Consider the following 24,207-nt stretch of genomic DNA (forward strand, 5'->3'; position numbering starts at 1 on the left):
GTTCATGGTCTTCTCCCTCTAAAATGGAAGCTTCATGAGTAGAGACCTTATTGTTTCTTGCTATATTCTCTCATTTGGCAAATAAAAGTGCTCATTACATTTTCAATGAATTGGTTTCCCCCAATGTAGAAGCCAAAGTCTTTAGTGTGGCCTCAAGGCCACCTCACTGACCTCATCTCTGCCATCCCCCACCCTCCCCCCACCCACACTCTCTCTCTCCTGCCACTGTGGCTTCTTTAGCGTTCCTGGATCTCTCAAAGCAAGCTCCTCCATCAGGACCTTTGCACCTGGGCTCCCATCTGCCTAGATATGCTTCCTCTAGTTATCCCTCACTGCTCAGACTTCACCTTGTAGAGCTTTCCCTGACCACCACCGCCCTCTGCTCTCCCCATCTTCCTCACTCTGCTTTCCTTTTCTCCAGAGCATGTGCCACCATCCCTTTGTCCCTCCCCCAGAACTTAAGCAAATGTAAGCATCACACAGCAGGAACTTGGCGCGATTGTTCAGTTCATTGACAGTATCCCCAGCACCTAAAGCAGTGCTTGGTATAGGGTAGGTACCCGGTAAATATTTGATGAATTATTCCCAAAATGTCTGGGAGGATATATACTAGTAATTTAACAGTTAGCTATCTCTGAGTATTTTGATTTCATTCTTTTTGCATAGCTATATTTTTAATGTTCCTTATAATGGTGTCTGTGTCATACCAGTTGACCAGTTGTGGAAAAAAATTTTACACATTTGTGTTTGTTCTTTCTCTCCCTCCCAGATAGGAGCGTGCTGCTATGTGGAATGTTCAGCTTTAACCCAGAAGGGATTGAAGACTGTTTTCGATGAGGCTATCATAGCCATTTTAACTCCAAAGAAACACACAGTAAAAAAAAGAATAGGATCAAGATGTATAAACTGTTGTTTGATTACGTGAGAAACATCTTCAGTGGCCAACGAAACTGTCCATTTCTCTCTAAGAAAGCATATGAAATGCTACAGCTATACCCAGACCTCTTATAAATACTGAAGCAGTTTAAAACTTGAATGAAAAACAACCCTGTCCTCAGAATTCTATAAAGTTCATTAAGAATGTTTCTTAAAGGTCCAAGAAGCAGCAAACAGCATCTGAAGCCACAATCTATTATAAATACTTTATTTCAACTAGAAGGTACAATCTCTCAGGGGTTTCATAGTTTAAAAAGCTACAATCACATCATAAAAAAACAGTGCTGTAAATGGGACTGCCTGGCTTAGACCATATACATTTCTGCACAGTCTTTATGGAATCTGCACACACAAAAAAATCTTCCTTTGTTCCAATTAATTGTTCTTGTATGTAAGTTGCTTTCTATTCCAGTATATCCAGAGTGGTGAAATAACGAGGCCAGCCACGTAGCCAAAGGTCGCTCCAAGCGTGCAGGAGATGGGCCACACCTGAGGAGAGAATGTTATGAGGTCAAAAGAGAACAAATGTTTTATTATTACTTGAGCACAACTTAAGTGTAACCTAAATATTTCTATATTAAAGCTTATTGTGCTTTCTTAAAGAATGCCAAAAGTGTAATAAGGTCATAACTGCATTTATCACGAACACTAAAAAATGTACGTGTTTTAGTTAATGTGCATTCAACTGTAACAAGGCTTTTGGCGGCTGTAGATTTAGTTTGATACTCCCAAACTGCATGAGACACATGCTAAAATTACAAATTAAAATTTTGGGTCAGACTTTGCCATAATCTTGGACTCAATTTAGCTCTCTGAAGTTGGTAATTTCGTTTGTGAATTTCCACATTGACTTGTATATCAAATGAAATGAGAAGAGTGTATGATGACCAAACCATACAAAACTTTAAATTGTGTTAAGGAGAAATGACCTAGAATTCAAGCATGTTACATGCAATTTATAACAAAGCAATTGCTTCCATTATAAAACTGATGTTACCTTTCAGGTAGATATTGGAACCCCAGTAGAAGTTACAGAACTACAACTTAAGTCAAACGCCCAGAGTGTAAGTTAAACAAAATACCGGCTTCCAGAACCCATTCTGTTCCAGCCACATTACATTTCACAATATTACACCAAGCCAGAAGTAAATAATGTTCACTTATTCCATCTACAAACAGTACATGTTGGTCCCTAGGTGAAAGGCCCTGTTTTTAAAAACTTCTTCATGCTACCTGTGAAGCTTATTTGGCATGCTTGAGCCACTTCTAACCTGGGGGAACAGGCTATAGAACTGTGTTAGAGGTGACCATCTGTTACCTATTTAAGTTCCTGCTGTGGATCTGCCTCATTCCACATACCATGCAACAGACAACAGAGTTAGACAGAGTTTCAGTGTGAACAAACCAATGCAGTTCAGAAAGGCATAATCTCATCCATGCATTTCCCCCCAGCCTTTTCTACATTTAAACTTGCTGTTGCCTAAATTATGATTTTGTCTTTGGTAGGCTCCTGTTAATTTCCATGACTTGAGCTTATAGCTATGTCTATTGCATAGATTGGTTAATGGAACATTAAACTTCTATACTTGAAAACGACAGCCTTAAATACTCATATCAGTCACAAATCTAGGATGCACTGGCTTGTCTGTGAGCTTTGTAGATTTTTTAAAAACATAAGCATCATCTTCCACATTGAAGAGTGGAGAGTCTACTGGGTAACTAGTCAGGAGCTTTCTCTCAGAGCTGGACAGTGCATGTCTTTCTCCCACGAAGCGGTAGTTCACATTAAGGACCATGGTCTTATGTATGCTTAAAAGGAATCTCATGTAATGTTCTCATTCACTTTTGGTTTGCTGGTTTTAGATAGAACTGAAAGGAATTGTATAAATCAATTAGTATATTATCTAAGTTGTCCAACACATGGTATAAAGGAATTAAGACAGTAAAGTATTATGCATTTCCAACTGTCTTTGGGGATTTGATAGGAATTTTTTTTTTCTCAAATTCACATCTCTGGAATTCTTCACACTTGGTTTTGTTTTACTAGCCAATGAAAGTTAAAATCTAGAATTTGTCCTACCCTAAGAGAAAGAGACTTAGGAATCTGGAAACACAGTTCTGTTATCACCTGTTTCATGAATGGGCCTCAGTTTCCTCATCTATAAATATGGACGTAGAACAGATGATCTCCAATGTCACTCACTTTTATCAACTCTTATGATTCTCTTCTTCTTCACAATTATAATGGTTGGCCATTACCTTTTCAGCTTCACATTATTTTTATTTTCAGCTTCACATTCTTAAGGTGGTACAATCCTGTGCATAGATTATTAGAACTTAAAGCAAAGATGATTGTATCATCCGAACCTGAGGTGCCTTAGGTACTCTATTGACCTTGATGGGGTTTGGAGTTTCCCATTGCTTATTAAGAGCCTTTTCATTTCTTTGGTTCTTGATTATTTCTTTTTGCAAAATCCTTCCTGCCACTTTACCTAAAAACCAAAGATTTGTTTTCTAGTCATTTGTTTTCAGATTGTAGAAAATTGCCTTCTTTCCAGAAACACATCTTCATTAGGTCTTCATAGAAATTGAGACTAGTCACTGAACAACTAATTCAAAGAAATGAAATATCTGGGAAATAAAATATTTCAAAAATCTTAGTGACTTGAATTTTATTAGTGAGTGCAAATACACTGCTTCAAATAAGATCACGTATGAAAGAACTTAAACTTAGTTAATACTTTTTATATATAATCAGTTCTGATGTTCTTAAAAGTAATTTTAGTGGCTCCCTGAAATCTTATTTAACACTTTGCTAACTTATCCCTCATTCTATCTCTAAAGGTATATTTTAGGTTAGCCGATTTCGAATTACCATATTTCTATAAGCAGAGCCTGAATTATGGTTTTTATTGTGAATTATCTTAGTTACTTTAGACATTGCTTCCATTTGATTTTTTATTATTAATTTTAAGTACCAAATTATATACTGGTTTGTTGGTTGTTGCTTTTTAAGTGATTGTTAATTTAACAGTGTCCCATCTTAACACATGGGGTTGCAAATAAAATAACATGCATAGTTTACTAAATATGTAAAGCATTGAACTTCTTACCTTAGTAGTTTTAATTTAACACCCTGTGTAAACATTTGGAATAATACTCTTTCCTCTGTTTCTCATGCTGTGAGTCTATTCATCATTGGCCAAGTGTAAGCATCTGCACTTTGTTAAAAAGCATGCTGTCCAAGATTAGGGAGAAATATAATCCCTTGGGAATTCCAGCCAAATTCCAATTTGGGTTACTAAATTCTATTTTAATCACTTTGTAATTTCAGTGTGGCTCTTTGTTTCTAAACACATACAGACATTCGCACACACATTCTTTAAGCAGTTGCTGTACATCACCTCCGGTGGAATGCCAGAAATGAAATAAATGTCGGTTAAAAAGTTTTGTCTAATGAGGGGGCAAAGCTTCTTGAACATTAATTAAATGTCTCAAGAAATCCATGCCTTCAGCAAATTAAAATGTTGGACTGACTGTGAGATTGTTTCCTAGTGATGGATCAGGCTTTCTTGAGTGGTCCTTAATTGTAACATGGTCATTTTTTTAAAGAGAATTTCTTTATACAAGGGTAACTTCCCTGATTTTTGTAGACCAAGATAGGGAATGGCAAACGGAGTAGTTGAAGGGAGTTGGGAGAAGTTGCCCACTAATGTCTTTTTTCTCAAGCAATTTCTTATTAACCTTTTTACAATTATTTTTTAAAAATGTAAACCTATACTATGGCAACAGAATTTATATTAACCTGTCAAGTAATCCTATCTTAATCATGTATTTCATAACTAGATCTTGAAATTTATATTTAAAACTATTTACTTGTCTCACATATAGAGATGTTTCTATGTAACATTCTTCATGCCTAAAAGGACCAAAAACAACAACGCATGGTCATCTACTGAACAGATGATTCAACTGCATTGCTACAAATATTTCTCCAAATTGTAGTAATCTGAGATGGCTATGTATAATTATATTGTTTTGTTTAAGGAAAATAGAAAACTCAGAGACATCCATGTAAAGGAAGTCATTCACAAGTCTTTGCCACCAAAACGATGGTCATCTTTTTATCCAATTTTTATAAGTTTAAAAAAAATTTCAAATCATGAAATAGAAGAAAAGCCCCCTGTTGCATAACAAAGATAATACAATGCACGTAGGTAAAATTATTAAAATTAACGTTGCAGGGGAGGGAATGGGGTGGGTAGAGGTGGAAGAGGGTATAAGGGGGATCAATGGTGATGGAAAAAAATAAAAATAAAGGAAAAACAAGCATAAAAACATTAAAAAAATGAACAGTTACATCATGTGAAGTATCTTACTTAGTGTACTATTATCCTCTATACCAAATAATTCATATTTTTCACCACTTAAAAAAGGTCAGTGTTCTCTTAAAATAATCAGCTTTAACAATGGCCTAATAGTATAGGTTCTGAGTAAATGGCATCTGGAAATTTCATCCTTATAATATAAAAAATTTATTAATAAATAAGTTATAACTTTGTGTTTTCTCTTAAAAACTGATATATTTCTGGTTGAAAGGAGCTTCAAAGTTACACAAGCTTATTCCCACCTGAAGACCACACTGCTCTCTCTGATCAGGCATTACTGTAGAACTCTGCTTACATTTTAGGAAAGCAAAATGTGTTAATATATCTATGTAGTGTTTGATTTTTTTTAATTGATTTTTTTCTTTTAGGGAGAGAGAGAGAGACATCGATCAGTTGCCTCCCGCACTCGGCCTGACCAGGGATTGAACCTGCAACCTGCGTATGTGCCCTGACTGGAAATCGAACCCACAACCATTTCAGTGTACAGGACGACACCCCAACGAACTGAGCCACACCACCAGGGCTTATTTGATATTTTTCAAAGCATGTTCTGAGTAGTACAGAATAGGGATTAAGAACACTGGTTTTTGTATTAGACTGAATGAGTATCAACTCTGCCACTTGTTAAATATGTGACTCTGGGCAAGTCACCTAATCGTTATTATGTGCCTTGGTTTCTCATCTGCAAAATGGGATCATCACAAAACTCACCTCCTGGGGTTGCTGTAATGACTAAATGAGAGAATGCACTATACGGAATTTACAGCCATACCTGTAACAGTATCTGGCACACAGTACAAGTGACTAATACATGTGAGCTATACTTGATGATAATCTTTTAATTCATATTCCTAACGGGTACATACAGGATGGGGCAAAAGTAGGTTTACAGTTGTTTGTATGTAAATAATACAATAATGATAAATAATAATATAAGAATAAACTTTGACGAACTCACAACTGTAAACCTACTTTTGCCCCACCCTGTATAAGTTTTTACAATACAGAAAATTGTCATTCCCCAAATCTCTAGAGCTGAGATTTCTAAAGCTGCTCCTATTTAAAAAACAAGGTCCTGCCTAAATTTTAAGTACTTTAAAAATAAATTTTAAAAATGACATCTAACAGAATTCATGCTTCCTTGTCAAACACTATCCAGAAAAATCACATATATACAAAGTGCCTATAATTCCAGGGGTTCACAGGCCTCTGAAGCCCATCTATGGACTCCTGGTTAAGAGTCCTATCACTCTAACAAGTATTTTTACTAACTGTTCTAGTTGGCCAAAGAAATATGATGACCCTTTACATTTTTGGTTTCCTCATTTTAAGGATCATTTTCAGTGGTGTAGATGGCATTTGTCTGTTGTTCTGTGATTTGAGAGTAAACAATTTTAATACATTTTACCTAACTATAAAATGCACAATATTATATAGGTCCCTTTAGTATATATTAAGTACAAATAGATGTTTAACTTTGTAATGTCAATAAAGTGATAACCCACACTTTCTGATACTCGATGTAACAGCTAGTTTGATATGTCACTGACTGGCAGGGTATAAGCTGCAGATTTTCTAAAGTGATGATCGGTATTTATTAGGTAATTATGATTATATAATTATGATTTTTGTTGAAACTAGTTATAAATACTCAACAGAAAGTTTTGAAATAATTACACAAAAACATTAGGCTACTTTAAAAAATACTTCCTATTTTACTTTGCTTTTCTGGGAAGGAGCATGGGACAGTGGGCTGAGAAAGTTCTGAGTCTGCAGTGCCAGGTCAGCCACTTATTGTCTGTATAACCCCGACCAGGTCACTGAACACCTGAGCCTCAGTTTCTCAATGTGCAAGGCAGGAATAACAGCACCTCTTGTACTTAAAGCATGGGGCTATTGTATTTAATAAAATAGTATTTTAAAACTGTCATGAAAGTTGTAAAGTACCATGCATTGGTATAATTTTGTATATCACATGTCCTAACTTGAAAAAATTAAACTTATGTGATCAATAATATAAGTATTTCTTAGGTAAATGACACTGCTAGGTAATAATTAGAACCAGCAGTTTAGAACAAATAAATTTGTTCATGAGCAGTGTTAGTACCCTGCTGTAGGAACTACCCCCTTGCCTTTGCAATATTATAATTTTTAATACATGCTATTCTTTACATGAAATGTCTGGAGAGTATCAAGTTTACAAGAGAACACACTTCATTCATTGTATTACTATACTAGAGACCCAATGCACGAAATTCGTGCAAGAGTAGGCCTTCCTTCCCCCGGCTGCCAGTAGAGGCTTCCCTCTAGCACCCAGGATCCGGGCTTCCCTCCAGCCCCGGCTTCATCCAGAAGGACATCTTGTCTAATTAGTATATTACCCTTTTATTATTATAGATGCACCCCCCCCCTTAAAAAAGGGGGGGGGGAATTCCTGCTCCTAGTTGTCATTTTATAAGTTTAAGAGTGTAAGTACAGAAATTGGTTCTACACCAATCAATGGGAGACATCTGTCATTCTTAAGAGTCTCATATGAATGACTCCATTCATTCATAACTATTGAGCCTCTACTATAAACCAAGGTACAAACTAAGATTATTTAATTCAGGATATTTTAAAATAAAATTTTAAAAATATGTGTCACAATCTACACTAATAAAAGAGAAAGATGAAAACTGACTGTACCTTCACGACACCCACCAACCAATCAGGAGTGAGTATGCAAATTAACCCAAAAAAGATGCCCCAGCCGCTCCGGGCCTCTGGGCAGCGTGGGAAGGTGGAAAGGCGGCTCTGGGCCAGAGCAAAGGCAGAAAGGTGGCTCTGGGCCGGAGTGAAGGCGGTGCTGGCAGCCAGGGGAAGGCCCATTCTTGCATGAATCTTCGTGCATCGGGCCTCTAGTATAATTATAATTTTTGGAGAGATATATGTCATCACAGATATCATGGGGAAACCACCCTATCTGCAGATCAGAGAACCTAGAACACTTAGAACAAAGCAACAACCAATAGGATTACTAGCTCTTTCAGATAAAAAAGGAAGATTAAACCCAGGCAGCCAGTTCTAAATTTCTCACAAGCTGTTTTTTAATGTTTTTATTTATTGTGCTTATCACAAATTTGCATTTGCAGTACAATTTATCTTTCAAAGCCTGGTAACACTTCTACTGGTTTTAAATGACCATTTATATTTTCCTCTGAATTTGATTGTGATGTTTTTCCAGATGTTCCTAAAGCAAATGCTATTGTCTGATGTAGGAGTACATACAGATGATCTACCCATGTGGACATATTTCTCTAGTTGTAAATCTGCTCTGATCCGTGTATACTCTACCACTCTCCTATGCCTAACAGTACATACCTGAGAACAGCTGTCTGTGGTGAGATGTATAGTCTCCTGTCTGGGACTTTTTGTCAAAGTGATGCTAAATGGTTCTTGCTAAGATCACACAAATGAGTTAATTTGGCCAGCACTATTCTCTCTCACATTGAAAGTCCTGCGAGCAGAGCACTTTCAACAAGACTGCCTTACAATGAACCCACCTTTTAAATCTAAAACGATTTTCTAGCCCTGACCAGTTTTGCTCAGTGGATAGAGTGTCGTAGGCTTGTGGACCAAGGGGTCCTGGGTTCAATTCCAGTCAAGGGCATGTACCTCAGTTGCAGGCTCCTCCCCAGCCCAGGCCCTGTTCAGGGCGTGTGCAGGAGGCAACCAATCAATGTGTTTCTCTCACATCAATGTTTCTTTCTATCTCTCCCTCTCTCTTCCACTCTCTCTAAAATCAATGGAAAAATTTCCTCTGGTGAGGATTAAAAAACAAACAAACAAAACCATTTTCTGTCAGTTAAGTATTACAGGTTTTTTTTTTATCCATGTTTGGAATGTGGCATATTCATATAAATTAGTATTTTATTTTGGTCTGTCTAAAACACTGCTTAATACCTTTGATAACGAAATACCAAGTAACCTAAAAACAGGCTACTCATCAACAATTAAATCCATAATCTAATTTCATCCCTCACTCTAGCATTATTTGTAGTAATTCACTTAGTTATAATCCTTATGACCCCTAGCTTCAATTTATGAAAAAATTATCTGTGGCATCTCTGATTGTGGAAAATGAATATATGTTTCCCAAATATTAAATTTTTAACCTAATAAAACCAGAGAAAACAAAAAGGATTTTAAAATATAACAATGCTTCATTTATCTGATATCTGATGGGAATAAGTACAAATGTTTTTAAAATAACTTTAAATTGTTTTAAAGACAATCTCAATTAATTTTGCTTTTTAAGAAATAAGTATGCTCAGAAGAGATTTGATTATCTGGTTTAATTCCATTTTGGAGATAGTAGCATTAAAGTCCAAAGTTTAAAGGCATCTAAGTGGCTGGATATTGGATAATTTTTCTTTGTAACTATAATTTTTCTTTGTAATCTTTCTTTGTAACTATTAATATTTCTTAAATTTTCTAAATACAGTATATATACAGTCTCTGTAATCAGAAAAAAAACTTTCTTCATGTTAGAAAAAGAAAAAATATATTTTTAAAAGCACAATTCCATTTAGGGGAAATTATCTTAAGAATATAATTGGGAAAATCTGTGAAGATAGAGTCAAAGATGTTTATGATAACACTGTTTATAATAGTAAAATATTGGCAATAACCTAAATGATCAATAGTGAGTTTGTTAAATAAATTTTAGAATAACTATATAATGGCATACTACTAAGCCATTAAAAATTAAATAATGATATATGCATTACTAGCTCAGTGAACTTTAAAATATTACATATCCCCTTGGTACCAGTTTCCTCATCTGTAAAATGGGGATAAAAAGAACACTTATCTCATAGTGCTTGGCTTATTTAGCCAAATCCTATTGGGATAGTAAACGAAAAACCTGATGTTAATGAGCTTCCATCTATATCATGCACCCCTTTTAAAAACCCACTTTGCTACATGCTTTTAAAAAATATTTCAAGATCAACATAATTTGGCCATCAATCACATTAACAAGAATATGACTCTAAGGCCACAAAGGCAATGAATATCAAGGTTAAAAATAGGGAATTCCTGCAACTTCTAGCTTATTTTTTTTTTAAACTAAGCATGTTTATTCACCTATATATGTAGGGGAAAAAAAACCCACCAGTGCTGGAAGATAGAACTGTCATTGCTACTTAACTGAACAAAACAATTTACATAAATAAATAAAATATGTTAGCATCATCAGTTTTATTATTATAAAAACATTTATCTTTTAGTTTTAAGTGGCTAAAACCAACCTGCCATGGCCTTTCCCAATCGAGTGGAATAGGAAAGGCTCCAAGCCATGTTCCTAGAAAACTAGAAATTGTGGTGATCTGGAGACTATTCTCCCAAATGGATGTAACTCTGTAAAACATAAACATGTAAATTGTTGGTGGTATATATCTTAGCTGCTGTAGAATCTAACAAACAGAAGCACAAGTTAACACTATACATACATACTGTTCATTTAAAATAGGCACCTCAAATTGACATATATTTACCATGAACTATTAACAATCGGCAAGAAGAAAGCATTTTTCAGTTGAAAAGCTAACACATGCACACAGTATAAGTCAGACAAAATGAGAGTGCATTTGTGGTGAAATCGAAGTCTTCCTCCTGCCCTTATCACTACTGGTTCCTTTCCTCAGAAGCAACTGCTACACCATCACCTTGTCAATTCCCTTTGCTTCTCAGTGATTTTGAGTCTCCTGTTTTCTAGATTCCAACACTTCCTCTTCCTATTTTCCTTTTTTTAAAGTATCTCCTTCAATAGATGCCTGAGAAAGGGTCCATGGAAAATAGATTTTAGAGATGTTTTACGTCTGAAAATGATTTGACTAGAATTGTTGGAAATCATTTGCCTCAGAATTTTGAAGGCATTGCTCCATTGTTTTGATTCCCACCTGAGAAGTTCAGTGTCCTTCTGGCTCCTAGTCTTCTCTGGAGAACATGTTTTCCTCGCCACCTCCTTCTGGGACCTTTTAGAATCATCTATTACTAGTTATCTAAAATTTCACAATAATGTGTCTTGAAGTGGCTGTCTTCTCATACATTATGCGGGAAATACATGGGCCTTCTTAATCTACAATCTCAGGTCTTGAAATTTTCTTTTACTTAAAGACTTGCTTTTTCGGCCCAGATCCCACTGTATTAACTCCTATTGCTTATATTAATTTTTTATAAATATATTAATGAATAAATATATTCTATTCTGTAACCCCAATTCATTCAATTATTTTCTTGATATAGTGAGCCTCTTAATATACAAACTAAATAATTCCTTCATTTGGGAAAACTGTCTTCTACCCTTTCTTTGAATTATTTTTTTTTACTAGTACATTTTAGGTGCACTAACTCACCTTAAGTTTATTTCCTTTGTTCCCTATTTATTACTTCTTCTTGAACTGGTTTATTCTTCCAAACCCTCTCTCCACCTCTCATTTATTTTGATTAGCTCAAATCTTTTCTCCATGCTGTAACTTGATTTTCTAATTTGTCTGTTTCTAACTTATGATTAATAGTGTGGTTTGGATTCTCAATTTATTTCATTAATTTGGAATCTTCTCCACCTCATTTTGTTTCGTTATCTCATCTTTGAGCTCTTATTTAATTAAATTCATATCCTTAATGACATTTTTCTATGGTAAACTATGTGTTATATATATATCTATATATATATATATATATATACACACACACACACACACACACACATATATATCTATATATAGATATATATATATACACATACTTTGGTTTGTTTTTGTTCTGTGGGTATTATTTTCTTCTAAGCTGGATTCTTTGTCTTCTGCATGCCTTTTTCTTCTTTTTCTATAGTGTGTTTTTAGGGTTGCCATGCCATTTTTTTCATTTTACTCACACTTCACATGGGCAGGCTACCACACCATCTATTTGCTCAGATACAATGAGTGAATTATCTTTGAAGCTGTTATTCCATCTTAACTGGTACCAATTTTTCCTGTCTCAAAGCTGCATTCTGAGGATTGTATGTTATTTTCTATCCAGTTTTCTGTAACATGGAGGAGAGAATGAGGGCAGGGAAATGCTATCTACAGTTTAATCAGTAATATTCAGCTGAAATTTAATAAATGATGATTCCATAAGACAAATTTTTAAAAATTTTGACTGGGGCTTATACATCCCATTAGAAATCCAATGGAGCTACTGTAGCACCGTCTGCTGCCTCGGCAAAGGCCCCTTGGCAGAGCCCACTATGCAGCAGCCCCAGTAGACTGATAGAAGTAAATAGCCCTGCCCTGGCCGGTGGCTCAGTTGGTTGGAGCATCATCCCATACACCAAAAGGACATGGGTTTAATTCCCTGTCAGGGCACATACCTAGGTTGTGGGTTTGATCCCCAGTCAGGGTGTATATGGGAGGCAACGAATCGATGTTTCTCTCTCTCTGTCTCCTCCCCTTCCCCAATCTAAAATCAATAAACATATCCTTGGGTAAGAATTAAAAAAAAAAAAAAGTAAACTGTCTTGATGGGGATTCAGTGAAACCATTACTCTTATGTGTGTGTAAGTATGCATGTGTATACTCTCCAATACCTTCATCTAGAAAATGCCCATATTTGTATGTATACTTATATATACACTAGGGGCCTGGTACACAAATTCATGCACTAGTGAGGTCCCTTGGCCTGGCCTGCGAGATCAGGCCCGCTCTCCGACACCCCCCAAGGGGTCCCGGATTGCGAGAGGGCACAGGCCAGGCCGAGGGACCCTACCGGTGCACAATCGGGGCCAGGGAGAGATGTGGGAGCCAGGGAGGGACCGTGGGAGGGCTCCAGGGCATGTCCGGCCCATCTCGCTCAGTCCTGATCCCCAGCAGCAAGCTAACCTACCGGTCGGAGCATCTACCTCCTGGTGGTCAGTGCACATCATAGTGACTGGTCAACTGTCTGCCCCCTGGTGGTCAGTGCATGTCATAGCGACTGGTCAACTGGTCGACTATCTGCCCGCTGGTGGTCAGTGCACGTCATAGTGAGCAGTTGAGCGGCTTTAGCATGTCATTAGCATATTACCCTTTGATTGGTTGAACGGATGACTGGAGGACCAGACACTTAGCTTATTAGGCTTTTATTATATAGGATAAATAGGTATATACCTATTCTTCACATCAGAACTTTAGTTTGGCAGTGTCTATCAATTTCTTCTTTTTAAAAAAATATTATTTTATTTATTTCAGAGAGAAGAAGGCAAAGGGAGAGACAGAAACATCAATGATGAGCCCTATCCGGTTTGGCTCAGTGGATAGAGTTTCGGCCTGTGGACTGAAAGGTCCCAGGTTCGATTCTGGTCAAGGGCATGTACCTTGGTTGCGGGCACATCCCCAGTAGGAGGTGTGCAGGAGGCAGCTGATCAATGTTTCTCTCTCATTGATGTTTCTAGTTCTCTGTCCCTCTCCCTTCCTCTCTGTAAAAAATCAATAAAATATATTTTTTTTAAAAGAAAAGAAAAAGAAACATCAATGGTGAGAGGGAATCGATTGGCCATCTCCTGCATGCCCCACACTGGGGATCCAGCCCACAACCTGGGCATGTGGCCTGACCGGGAATTGAACCATGACCTCCTGGTTCATAGATTGATGCTCAACCACTGAGCTATGCCAGCCGGGCTCTATCAACTTCTTTTGATCTAGGAATTCTATTCCAGAAATCTAGTCTACAGAAACGCTTGCACAAGTATACAAAATTAAATAGTACAAAGATGTTCATAACAATATCATAAAAATGTGGTAATAATCTCAATAGCAAACTAGTTATAGAAACTTGATGTAATACTTATAATAATGATTAACTGCCCAACATACATCTCATCCCTGATGATTAGAATAATTAAATAATGGCAATCCCATTCTCCTTCCCAATGATTAGTTTAGGAAAACTCAAGGATGAGAGCTGCTACCATCTCACCACCAGCCCAAGGATGAGAACCAGGAGTGTCAGTGAGAAGCACAGCTATACCTTGACTATCTGGTATCTAGAACCACACAACCTGCTATGTGACATAATCAGTTTCCTTATTGTTTACAACAATATAAGCTGAAGTTTTCCACTGCTTATAGGTTAAGATATACTAAGTAAGAATACTATGCAAGAAGATGTAGTTTATACACACATATAATGAAAGACATGTCTAATAAATGAAAAAAGCAAGTTATAAGAGCAGTGGCTAGTGTAGCCATTTTAAATTACATATGTTATATGCATAGATAAAATTAGAATATGTAAAATGTTAGTAATAGCTGCTTCTTTGATAGGATTACCAGGATCTTTAACTTTCTATGTATTTCCATTATTTAAAATTTTACAATATGTGTTTCTTGTAATAAACAATTAAGATAAAAATAAATTCCTTCCTATTAACTAATTTATAGCAATATTAACATTGGTTTATTCTTATTTTATAAGTTTCCATAATAAAGTCATCTAAATTCTATGGTTATTGGCTAATTTTTTCATAATTAAGAAATGTGTATACACATAGTCAATAAGACTGAGAATTAGAATAAATGGTTCACTGTTCAGTAAATAATGAGCAATGTTACAGATCAATTTTCATGACAATGAGCCCCAAGTAACTGGCCACACTGACTCCACTGAAATTCATCATGCCAAATATTAATTGAAGTAAATAGAATATTTTGAATGCCAAATACTGTATCAGGTACCTGAGGTAGTTCACATTAAACACTGTGGCTGGACAGACTATCATCAAAACAGAGCTTGTTTAGATGGAGTTGATCTTTTTAACTGTTCACTCTTCATTTTAAAAAGAGACACCACACAACTCCTCCTAGTGGCTAAAAGTATTTTATAGAATTCTTATGCAAACTTTCCCCTTAGCCACTGAATGAGTAGTAAAACCAATCCCTCTTTGCCACTAAATTTCTGTGCCCACATTAAGGTGAAATTGCCTATTTTTTAATATGTATACATTTTTCATCATTCATACCTTTTCACTCTTAATGTCCACAGTGGCTTTTCCAACATAAAATCCACTTCAATACAAAGATGAGAGAAAGAGGCTTGTTTTTGTCTACAAATAGGTCCTACTAACTGTCTTTACCTTGGCAAGATAACTACAGATTCAGGCACCTATGCAGAAATTCAATTTTTTCACTTCACCAAAAGTGATTAGATTCTCACTTAAACATTTACCTAACAACATAAAAGAACTAATAAGTCAAAAAGTAAACTTCAATGACAAATATAGGTTTAAGATAGTTAGATTATTATTTTCCTTTAGAAGAGTCTACAAATGAAAAAAAAAACCCCACAATAACTATAATACAAAGACAACAAACTGAATTAAAGTAGTACAAATTGAGTACATTTTTTTCAGTAATAAGCACACCAAAAAGTTAGTAGAACCTTTTAAGAAACCAAATGACTTTTCTACCTTCAAGTCTCTTTAAAACAACATTTTTTAAAAAAATCTGGAATAACTTTGCATTTACTTTAAGGGAAAGTCTTGTTGCCGAAACCGGTTTGGCTCAGTGGATAGAGCGTCGGCCTGCGGACTGAAAGGTCCCAGGTTCGATTCCGGTCAAGGGCATGTACATTGGTTGCGGGCACATCCCCGGTGGGGAGTGTGCAGGAGGCAGCTGGTCGATGTTTCTCTCTCATCGATGTTTCCAGCTCTCTGTCCCTCTCCTTTCCTCTCTGTAAAAAATCAATAAAATATATTAAAAAAAGAAAAAGAAAATCTTGTTAAAATAGTGTCATTTAATTATGTATTAAATCTTGATAATATCCCAAGGTCCTTTACTCTTGGGATATAATTCCAACACAATTCTTACAATTAAAACTTTTGTGTTTGTCAGTCAACTGATATCATCTACTTAATTTAAACATGCAAATAAGTAACATTAAAAATTAGGGTGCAATACTTATTTCACTTAAAAGTAGTATAAAATATTTATATTAATTCAATACTGAGTGAGATGTCAAACCCAATTCAAAATTGGCCTATTCATACTGAACATCTAAATGATCATATTTACTAAAAGGGCCAGCTTTACACAAACAAAACAAAAACTCTACCATGTTTTATACACTAAAACACAGGATGAATAATAAAAATATTTTAAGCTCTAAAATCTTCAATTCAAACTTTTTACATAAAAGGTAACATCTTATACACATTAAGGTATTTTAAATACTTTTAATTAATTAGAACTACAGCGTAAGAACTTCAAATCTGAACTTTAATTTCTGTAAGTAATTATTGGGTAGGAAAAAACATATTCATATGTTTTGTGTAACCTCTTTAAATAGCAATAGAATTCTTTGAAATTAAAGTTGTTACTTAACCTAAGTAACGTGAACTGTGTAATAGAACAATTTCAAAATAACACAAAAGTCATTTTTTTTGTGTGGGTATTTCATATTTTCACTGCAGAAGAGCCAGATCTTTGAATTTTAAAAAGATTTTTGCTTAACAGTGAACATTTAAGAAGGCCAACTCTAACATTAAATACGTTAACCTATCGAGTTAATTATTTCCTAAGTCATTCAAAATTTGACATGCTTTTTATTCTAAATTCTTAAAGTGTAATGAAAGTGCTAGGGGAAAAGGTGAACTATCACTAATGTATGATGGAGACAGGAAGACGTAAGTTCCCCTCTTATGAAAAAGTTCAAATTAATTTTACATTCAATGAACTGAAAAACTGTTCCTCCTTCTCCATGGTTGCACTCCTGGGTCTGTTACCTGAACCAGGAAGAGCTACTAAGACAAACAAACTGGAAGTTTGAGTTATAAAAATGCTGACATTTGTAAATCCACTGGGCAAACATTTCTTGAGCACTTACTATTTGATTTCACTCATCGTTTCATCAGTTCTGACAATAATCCTGGAAAGTACAAATTTGTATTATTCTAATATTATATATGAGGATCTGTAAAGTTAAATAGCTTGTCTAACATCACTGGCCAGTAGTAAAGACAGGGTAGGAACTCGTTTTCTGACCCTCAACTAGTAGAGTCTTCTAAAAATTTCTATACCATCGGATGATGCGGATTGAAGTCCCATCTCTACCTCTTTCTGGCTATTGGACTTTGGTGAGTCACTTAACCTGTTAGCTTTCCAATACCTTCATCCAGAAAATGGTGAAATAGGAGTATCTCACTAAACTACTGTGGGAATTCAATGCTATAACATATATGAAAATGCTTTAGAGGTTATTAATGTATTTTTGCATATTTCTATTTCATGCCATGCCCTGTGTGATGTTAAAGAAAATGTTTTATATTACAAATTGATTATTTTTAGTCATAGTTTTCTAGCAACTGAACTGTTATCTGGTTGTATGTTAGAAATTTTAGAAGGATATTTTTGTAGTCTACAAAAAGTTAGGTGGCATCAGAGAAACCTAACAGATTCTTGATACAGATCTAACTTTCTTTTTTTTTTAATATACTTTATTGATTTTTTTACAGAGAGGAAGGGAGAGGGATAGAGAGTTAGAAACATCAGATGAGAGAAACATCGATCAGCTGCCTCCTGCACGCCCCCTACTGGGTATGTGCCCGTAACCAAGGTACATGCCCTTGACCGGAACCGAACCCGGGACCCTTCAATCCGCAGGCTGATGCTCTATCCACTGAGCTACACCGGTCAGGGCCTAACTTTCAATTACTAAAAAGAAGTTAAGTATTGGCAAAATCCTACTCATTTAAAATTTTCATTTTGACTATGTAATATATGAATATAGTTCAAATTCAAAAGATACCAAAGGGTAGTCAGTGGAAAGTCTCCTTATCTTGTCTTCTAGCTTCTCAGATCCCCTCCCCAGAGTCAATGGATGCTATATTAGTTTTTTATGTATTCTTTCAAAGGTATACAGGTATATTTATTCCATCCTAAAACTTTTTACATAAATGGTAGCTTCTTATACACATTTCTTCACCTTGCTCTTTTCCACTTAACAGCATTTTAATTAATAAAGACTTGATTTTTTAACAACTGCATAGTATTCCATGGTGTAGATTAAATTAAATGTGATCCATCGTATTAAAGGACATTTAGACTATTTTCAAAGCTGCAAGGAATAATCTATAGTCAATATTTTACAGGTATGTCAATATATCTATGATAATATCCTAGAAGTAGAATTACTGGGTCAAAGTTATAATAACTTACAAGAGACAACTATTCCCACACCTATTCGCAAAAGCAAATTTCAGGGTTTTTCCCAAGGAAAAATGCTACATTTATTACAATATTTATGTATTTCTTAACATGTCTAACATGTATAAAACCATCCTACCATTTTTATTAAGTTCCCACCTTTCTTTGTGTTTTTTATTGCCCAAGTTTGCATAGTGCAGGGATTTTTAGGACTGTATATGCCATATTATAGCAGGAATCAGATGTCTCCCCCCAATACACTATTATCAGAAACAAAATTCAAAGCTGGATAAATCACCAAACAAAACCAATAAGATTTCAACCAGTTTCCACTGTTTAAAATTTTCAAACTAAAATGCTAAAAGAAATCAACACCATTTGGAATACTATGGTAACAATATGGGAAAAAGTTTTCAATAATTACACTTTTGTTTTCTAGAGGTGTTATGAACACTAGATGGTTCGAAAGGGGGAAAAAAACAGCATTCATTTCAAAAACAAAAAGTCAGTAATTTATGGAGCCTCGATACCCATCAGGCATCCTCTGCTCTAGCTGGGTTGTTCCCTCTCAAATCCCACAAAAATACCATGTTCATTTCAGTTTCTATGGTTTCATTCATTCCCTTAGCATGAGGTCTTTTTCCCCTTTCCCCAGTCTCCCCAAATCTCATACTCCTGATCCAAGTCCTTCATAGATCATCCCACCTCCAACTCATTCCTCAGTGGTCTCCTACTCCTCTGAGTTCCTACAGTACTTACTGTCTGATTTACACAATTCTAGCCTAATAATGTTTGCTCATTTCATTCTTGTCCCGTGAACATACAAGGGACAGGGAGAGAATCATGGCTGACACTTCAGAATCCACACACATATACAAAAAAAGAATCCACACAGAGCTTGCACCACATGGCACAGAGTAAGAAGAGCTCAAGACTTTTTGCCGCTGAGTGATAAACAGGACAAAATTATGGGCACCAAGGAACTTTCTAGTTTTATTAGTTATGACTCAACCATTTTTCCCCCCAACCATTTCTGATACAAATCATCTCAATACCTTTCAAGAAGCTAAAATTTTAATTTAGTTATGCTGAAAATATATATGGCTGCTAAGGAAGTAAAATCCTGTAAAACTTGCACTCAGATGTCATATCACAAAAGAGGCTAAACAAGAAATGGCAGTTGTGACACTAAACATTTTTAGATTGTGGACTCCAATTCTACATTAGAATACATAAGGAAGCAATTTTATCTGTCGTAATTTTATCACAGTGACAAATTATCCCTGAGGAGTGGTCTTCAAAGATTACCTTTGGTAGCAGAAACCCTTTTTCAAACAAAAGGCTAAGTGGAATTCTACCATATGGAAAAATGCAGAGCTGATCTTGCTAAAGCAGAGAGAGGGGCCTGTAGTTCTGCCAGCTTGGATCTCCCTTAAGTGCATACAACTCCTTCTCTCTCTCCAGTCCCCAACTGCAGTGGGCCCTTAATGCATTTCCGAGAACCATACAGAGCTGAGAAACACTCATGAGATAATCAGCTAGCCGCCATGAATAGAAAAATACATTAATTTAAAATATTTTTCAAATCACTAAAACATAAAATTAAAACTTACCCGTTTCTACTGAAAACTCTTAGCCATGCTTTGATGTTTGGTCCTAACAAACACAAACAAGGTACAGTAGTAAAAGTAGACAAGATCACTGCAAATAAAAATGTTTCCAACACCAGCCTAGGAAAAAGAAACTTCATTAATTTTTTAAAAAGTATTAAAGCAGCACATATGCATACATAATCTTTGTTACTTAAATGGATTTAATATAATAATATTTTCTTGCACTTTCCTTTGAAAGGTAACATGAGTCCTACCAAAATGGTGAGTATAAAAAATGTAAACTATAAAAAATAATCTACCAAATATCTGGCTTTAATTGTAGAGTGCAGAAGTGTTGAAAACCCTATGATCCATTCTGTTCAAGGCAAGAAATCTCATTTCCAGATAATTAACTTTCTTCCTCAATAGTCTCTAGAACTTTCTCTGCAGCCAGTGGTTCAACTTTAGCTTACATCAGAGCCACTTTAAAAACTGGATAAACTTAGAGATTAGAGGACCACACCTCTAGAATTTCTGACCTGCTGAGGCCTGAGAATTTGCATTTAAGTAAAATGCTGATGCTGGTTTAGAACCACACTTTGCACAACATTGCTCTAGGCATTCATTCTACTCTAAAATGGATTAGATAGAAATATCTGTTTACCATTACAAAGGTCTTGTCCTCCCTTCTCTTGAAAAGAATTATCTGCTAATTTAATATGTATATATAACAAACTATGTATGCATATATATAACTATGTACATAGCTATGTATTTGTGTATATACATAAATCAATCATTTCACCATGATCACTAATCACTGCTGAAGTTTCCCAAATTCTAATGTAAGAAATATTCATGAATTTTTGCTAATTTAAAATTGGTCAGTTTTGAAAAAGTATCGAGTTAATTTTACCTTTAAACAATAAGCATTAACTTATTAAGTATTTAAATACCAGAATCTATTGGCTTTTCTTAAGAAAACAAACTTTTTTCAAGCACATAAGAATCACATTTACCAAGAACTGATATGCTAATACTACCTAAGTTATTCATATCATTATTTTAAGTCCCACTAGAGGTTCTATGGGTCACACATTTATTGGTATAGTATAGTTTCTCATCCACCTCCCACCCCCCACATGCAACTGTGTAATAGAAGGCTAGGTAATAGGAGCAGCTGATGAATTAAGTTATTACTGCTAAGGAAGGGCAATGATGTCAGTATCCTTCCTTGATCCAATAATAAAACACACCACAGTCTTTCTCTAATCATCAACAGAATTAGCCCTTTGTTTAGCAAAAAAAGTATTTTAAAATATAATTGGCTTAAGGTAGAAATTTCAGACTTACTCTATTAATGGTGCTCCATATAGAACAAAAATTACATGAAAGACAAAACAAGACATAAGAAAGTAGATACAGCATTTCAAAAATCTGGTTACCTAAAAAAAAAAAAAAAAGAGTAATTTAAAGACTCAAGAGAATGCCTAAAGGACAGTACATGTTTCCATTTTATTTACAAACATAACTTATTCCCATGTGTGAACAGTTGAATGCTCTTTGGATTTGGGTATCCTGAAGTCAGATTACATCTTGTGCACAGTCAGGTACACAGCCCTCAATAGAACTCCCCCCGCCAATATTCTACCCACCCAACTAGCACTAGAGTCAAAAAGCATTTCTGTTTCTATGGTATGCATTGAGCTATGCTGTTAATCAGTATTTATGAACTATTTACCAATAACAGACTGCTAAAATACAATACAAACAGTCCTTATTATTATGAAATATTTGCTATATTATTCACGAAGACACCTTAATTCCACAATTAATGCCCAACAAGGATCTATCAAATGCTGTGGGCAGCCTTCCAGCAACCAACATTCTCTTTAGTCACTGTAAATAACTCAAGTGAGTACTGGAATAATGCTTTATTTTTCCATAAAAAAACAACAACCACTACCTCTGTCTAAAAATCAGTTATCAAGAAATGAGCCTTACCTTGTATGATAATGAACTTCTTTTAGTGGATGCATTTGGTTTCACCACTAAATATAATACTAGATTGACGGCAGTTACAAAAACAGAACAGATGCACAACCACGTCAAGTGAGTTTCCAATATTGAGAAGTTCTCCAAGAAGATTGATGGAATGAAGATGCTTAGGATAATTGAGAATATGCATAAAAGATGGGTATACAGTAGTCTCTTGATATCAGTATTTTTCATGGTGTTTCCTTGAGTGGCTGTCTAATAAAAAACAAATTAAGAAGAGCATATGCAATAATGACTTTTCCCATTGTTCTAAATGTTACAACACCTAAGAATAATTATGAGCCAAAGTCAATTTTCTAAGTATTAGTTTCAGAATATAGGAAGATGCATATGCGTGTATGCTCATGAAGACTAATATAGTAAACAGCTCTCAGAGCCTAAGAAGGACAAATTTTCTAATTTCTTAAATATGTGTGACTGGTTTCTGCAAAAGGGTCGTGTGCTAGGACCAATTACGTAAGTGATTCCTTTTCCTTTGTTTTTGTTTTTTTGCCAAAATCAGAGGTGACAACAAATTGCATGGAGTAATGATCTACCACGGTTGGAAATATAACCTATGCATTCTAGAAACTCCATGAATACACTTTGGCTAAATTGTTGGCATTTTTTACCATTGTGGATCCTTGTCCAATATCATAGTAGTTCACATCTTCTAACAAATACCAGGTGATACCAAGTGCACACTTGAATACTCAAATGGTGACTAGTGTAATCAAGAGTTCAAAAAACATTATGCTAAACTAAGGGATCCTAGCGCTCCAGAAATACCAAAATGACAATGTTTGTTACTGGTGTTAAATTCCAATAAAAAGTAGAACACAAATGGAAGGAAGAAAATAATTTAAGCTTTCTACATCACACACACACACACACACACACACACACACACACACACACATCTTTATAAATTACCTAGCAGAGAGCTTATACATAGCACAATTGTTAAGTAAAGATCTTATTAAAAGTAATAGTCCCTATGTAGCTCTGGTTACTCCAGTATATTTTATACACACACAGAAGAGGGGGCGCCCACTAGCAAGCACAAAAGGGCAAGCCCATGACTTACCCCAACAGCTCTCCATTAATTCACACTATAATTTTCAAAGGTAAATATTTTACTGATAAGGAAATAGGCTAAAACAGGTTAGAGGACACGTGTAAGATCCCAAGCTTCCACGTGCTAAGCCATTTCAAATAAAGACACACAGCAGGGATCGGATCGAGAAGCATATGAATGGCAAGAGGGAAAAAGGAAAACTTTCTCAGAGGTCCAACTCTCAGGGGCGGGAAGCAGATCAGCAATACACTGTCTCAACAGACATCCCTTCGCACACTTTTTTCTGGGTCACTCTCACAACCCCAACTGGCATGAGCAGATCTGGATGTAACACATGGAGCAATACCTCAACTCAAATGCTTCCTGAGTCAATGAATGCACGAAAGAATGAATGAATGAACGAGGGACCAGACAAAGGGGAGTGGGTCAAGTGTTAGCCCCTCTGGAGATACCAGCCCTGGAGAGCGAGCGTAGGACACCCATCAGGCGCCCCCTAGGGAGGCTAACAGCCCTGGCGTCCGCGGTCACACCTGGCCCGGTTCCGCAGACATTGTGGGGTGAGGGAAGGCCGTTCTGAGAGCGGCTCCCGGAGACTTCGCGGGAATCGCCTGGCCCCACCATGAACTGGGTCGCTTAGGACTCAGACCAAACCTCAGCCGGCCGGAGTGCGGGCCGCGGGGACCGAGCTGAGGGGCATAATCAAAAAGCACAGGTGTGGAGACCAGGAGAGACGGAGAGGCGGCCACAGAAAGTCAGAGGGGCGTCAGAGCAGCCCCTGGGTCACACGGGCGGGCCGGGGGCACAGAGGCTCGCGGGCATTTGGGCAGTTGGCAGGGTTGCTTGCACCCCCGGGAGGCCCGCGTGCCGGACTGCTGGGCTGGGCTTACCTAACGCTCCCGCCCGCCGAAGGGAAGGGGAAGCTACCACCTCCCACCATCAGGTGCGACTCTTCGCGCAGGCGCAAGCCTGTGGGG

The 24,207-nt window shown here is 36.2% G+C and overlaps 2 protein-coding genes across 7 annotated transcripts in view; one reads left to right on the plus strand and one right to left on the minus strand.

Moving 5' to 3' along the window:
* The window catches only part of RHOQ (ras homolog family member Q), a 30,017-nt gene extending 28,971 nt beyond the window's left edge, over positions 1-1,046 (plus strand). Inside the window, exon 5 of the mRNA XM_008162169.3 lies at positions 770-1,046. Coding sequence (XP_008160391.1) covers positions 770-925 — 156 coding nt within the window. The 3' untranslated portion in view covers positions 926-1,046. The remainder of the gene's footprint in view (positions 1-769) is intronic.
* Positions 1,047-1,128: 82 nt separating this feature from the next.
* Positions 1,129-24,207, minus strand: part of PIGF (phosphatidylinositol glycan anchor biosynthesis class F) — a 77,327-nt gene continuing 54,248 nt past the window's right edge. Inside the window, exons 1-6 of one of the 6 annotated variants that reach the window (XM_008162170.3) lie at positions 24,121-24,192; positions 22,123-22,371; positions 21,472-21,563; positions 20,140-20,256; positions 10,616-10,724; positions 1,129-1,425 (exon numbers count right to left, since the gene is read on the minus strand). In XM_008162170.3, coding sequence (XP_008160392.1) covers positions 1,312-1,425; positions 10,616-10,724; positions 20,140-20,256; positions 21,472-21,563; positions 22,123-22,350 — 660 coding nt within the window. In that variant the 5' untranslated portion in view covers positions 22,351-22,371; positions 24,121-24,192 and the 3' untranslated portion in view covers positions 1,129-1,311. The other 5 variants (XM_054727846.1, XM_028139982.2, XM_054727847.1 and 2 more) reach the window with 5 other exon arrangements.

The sequence above is a fragment of the Eptesicus fuscus genome, chromosome 16 (assembly GCF_027574615.1).
Source record: "Eptesicus fuscus isolate TK198812 chromosome 16, DD_ASM_mEF_20220401, whole genome shotgun sequence".
NCBI lineage: Eukaryota > Metazoa > Chordata > Mammalia > Chiroptera > Vespertilionidae > Eptesicus > Eptesicus fuscus.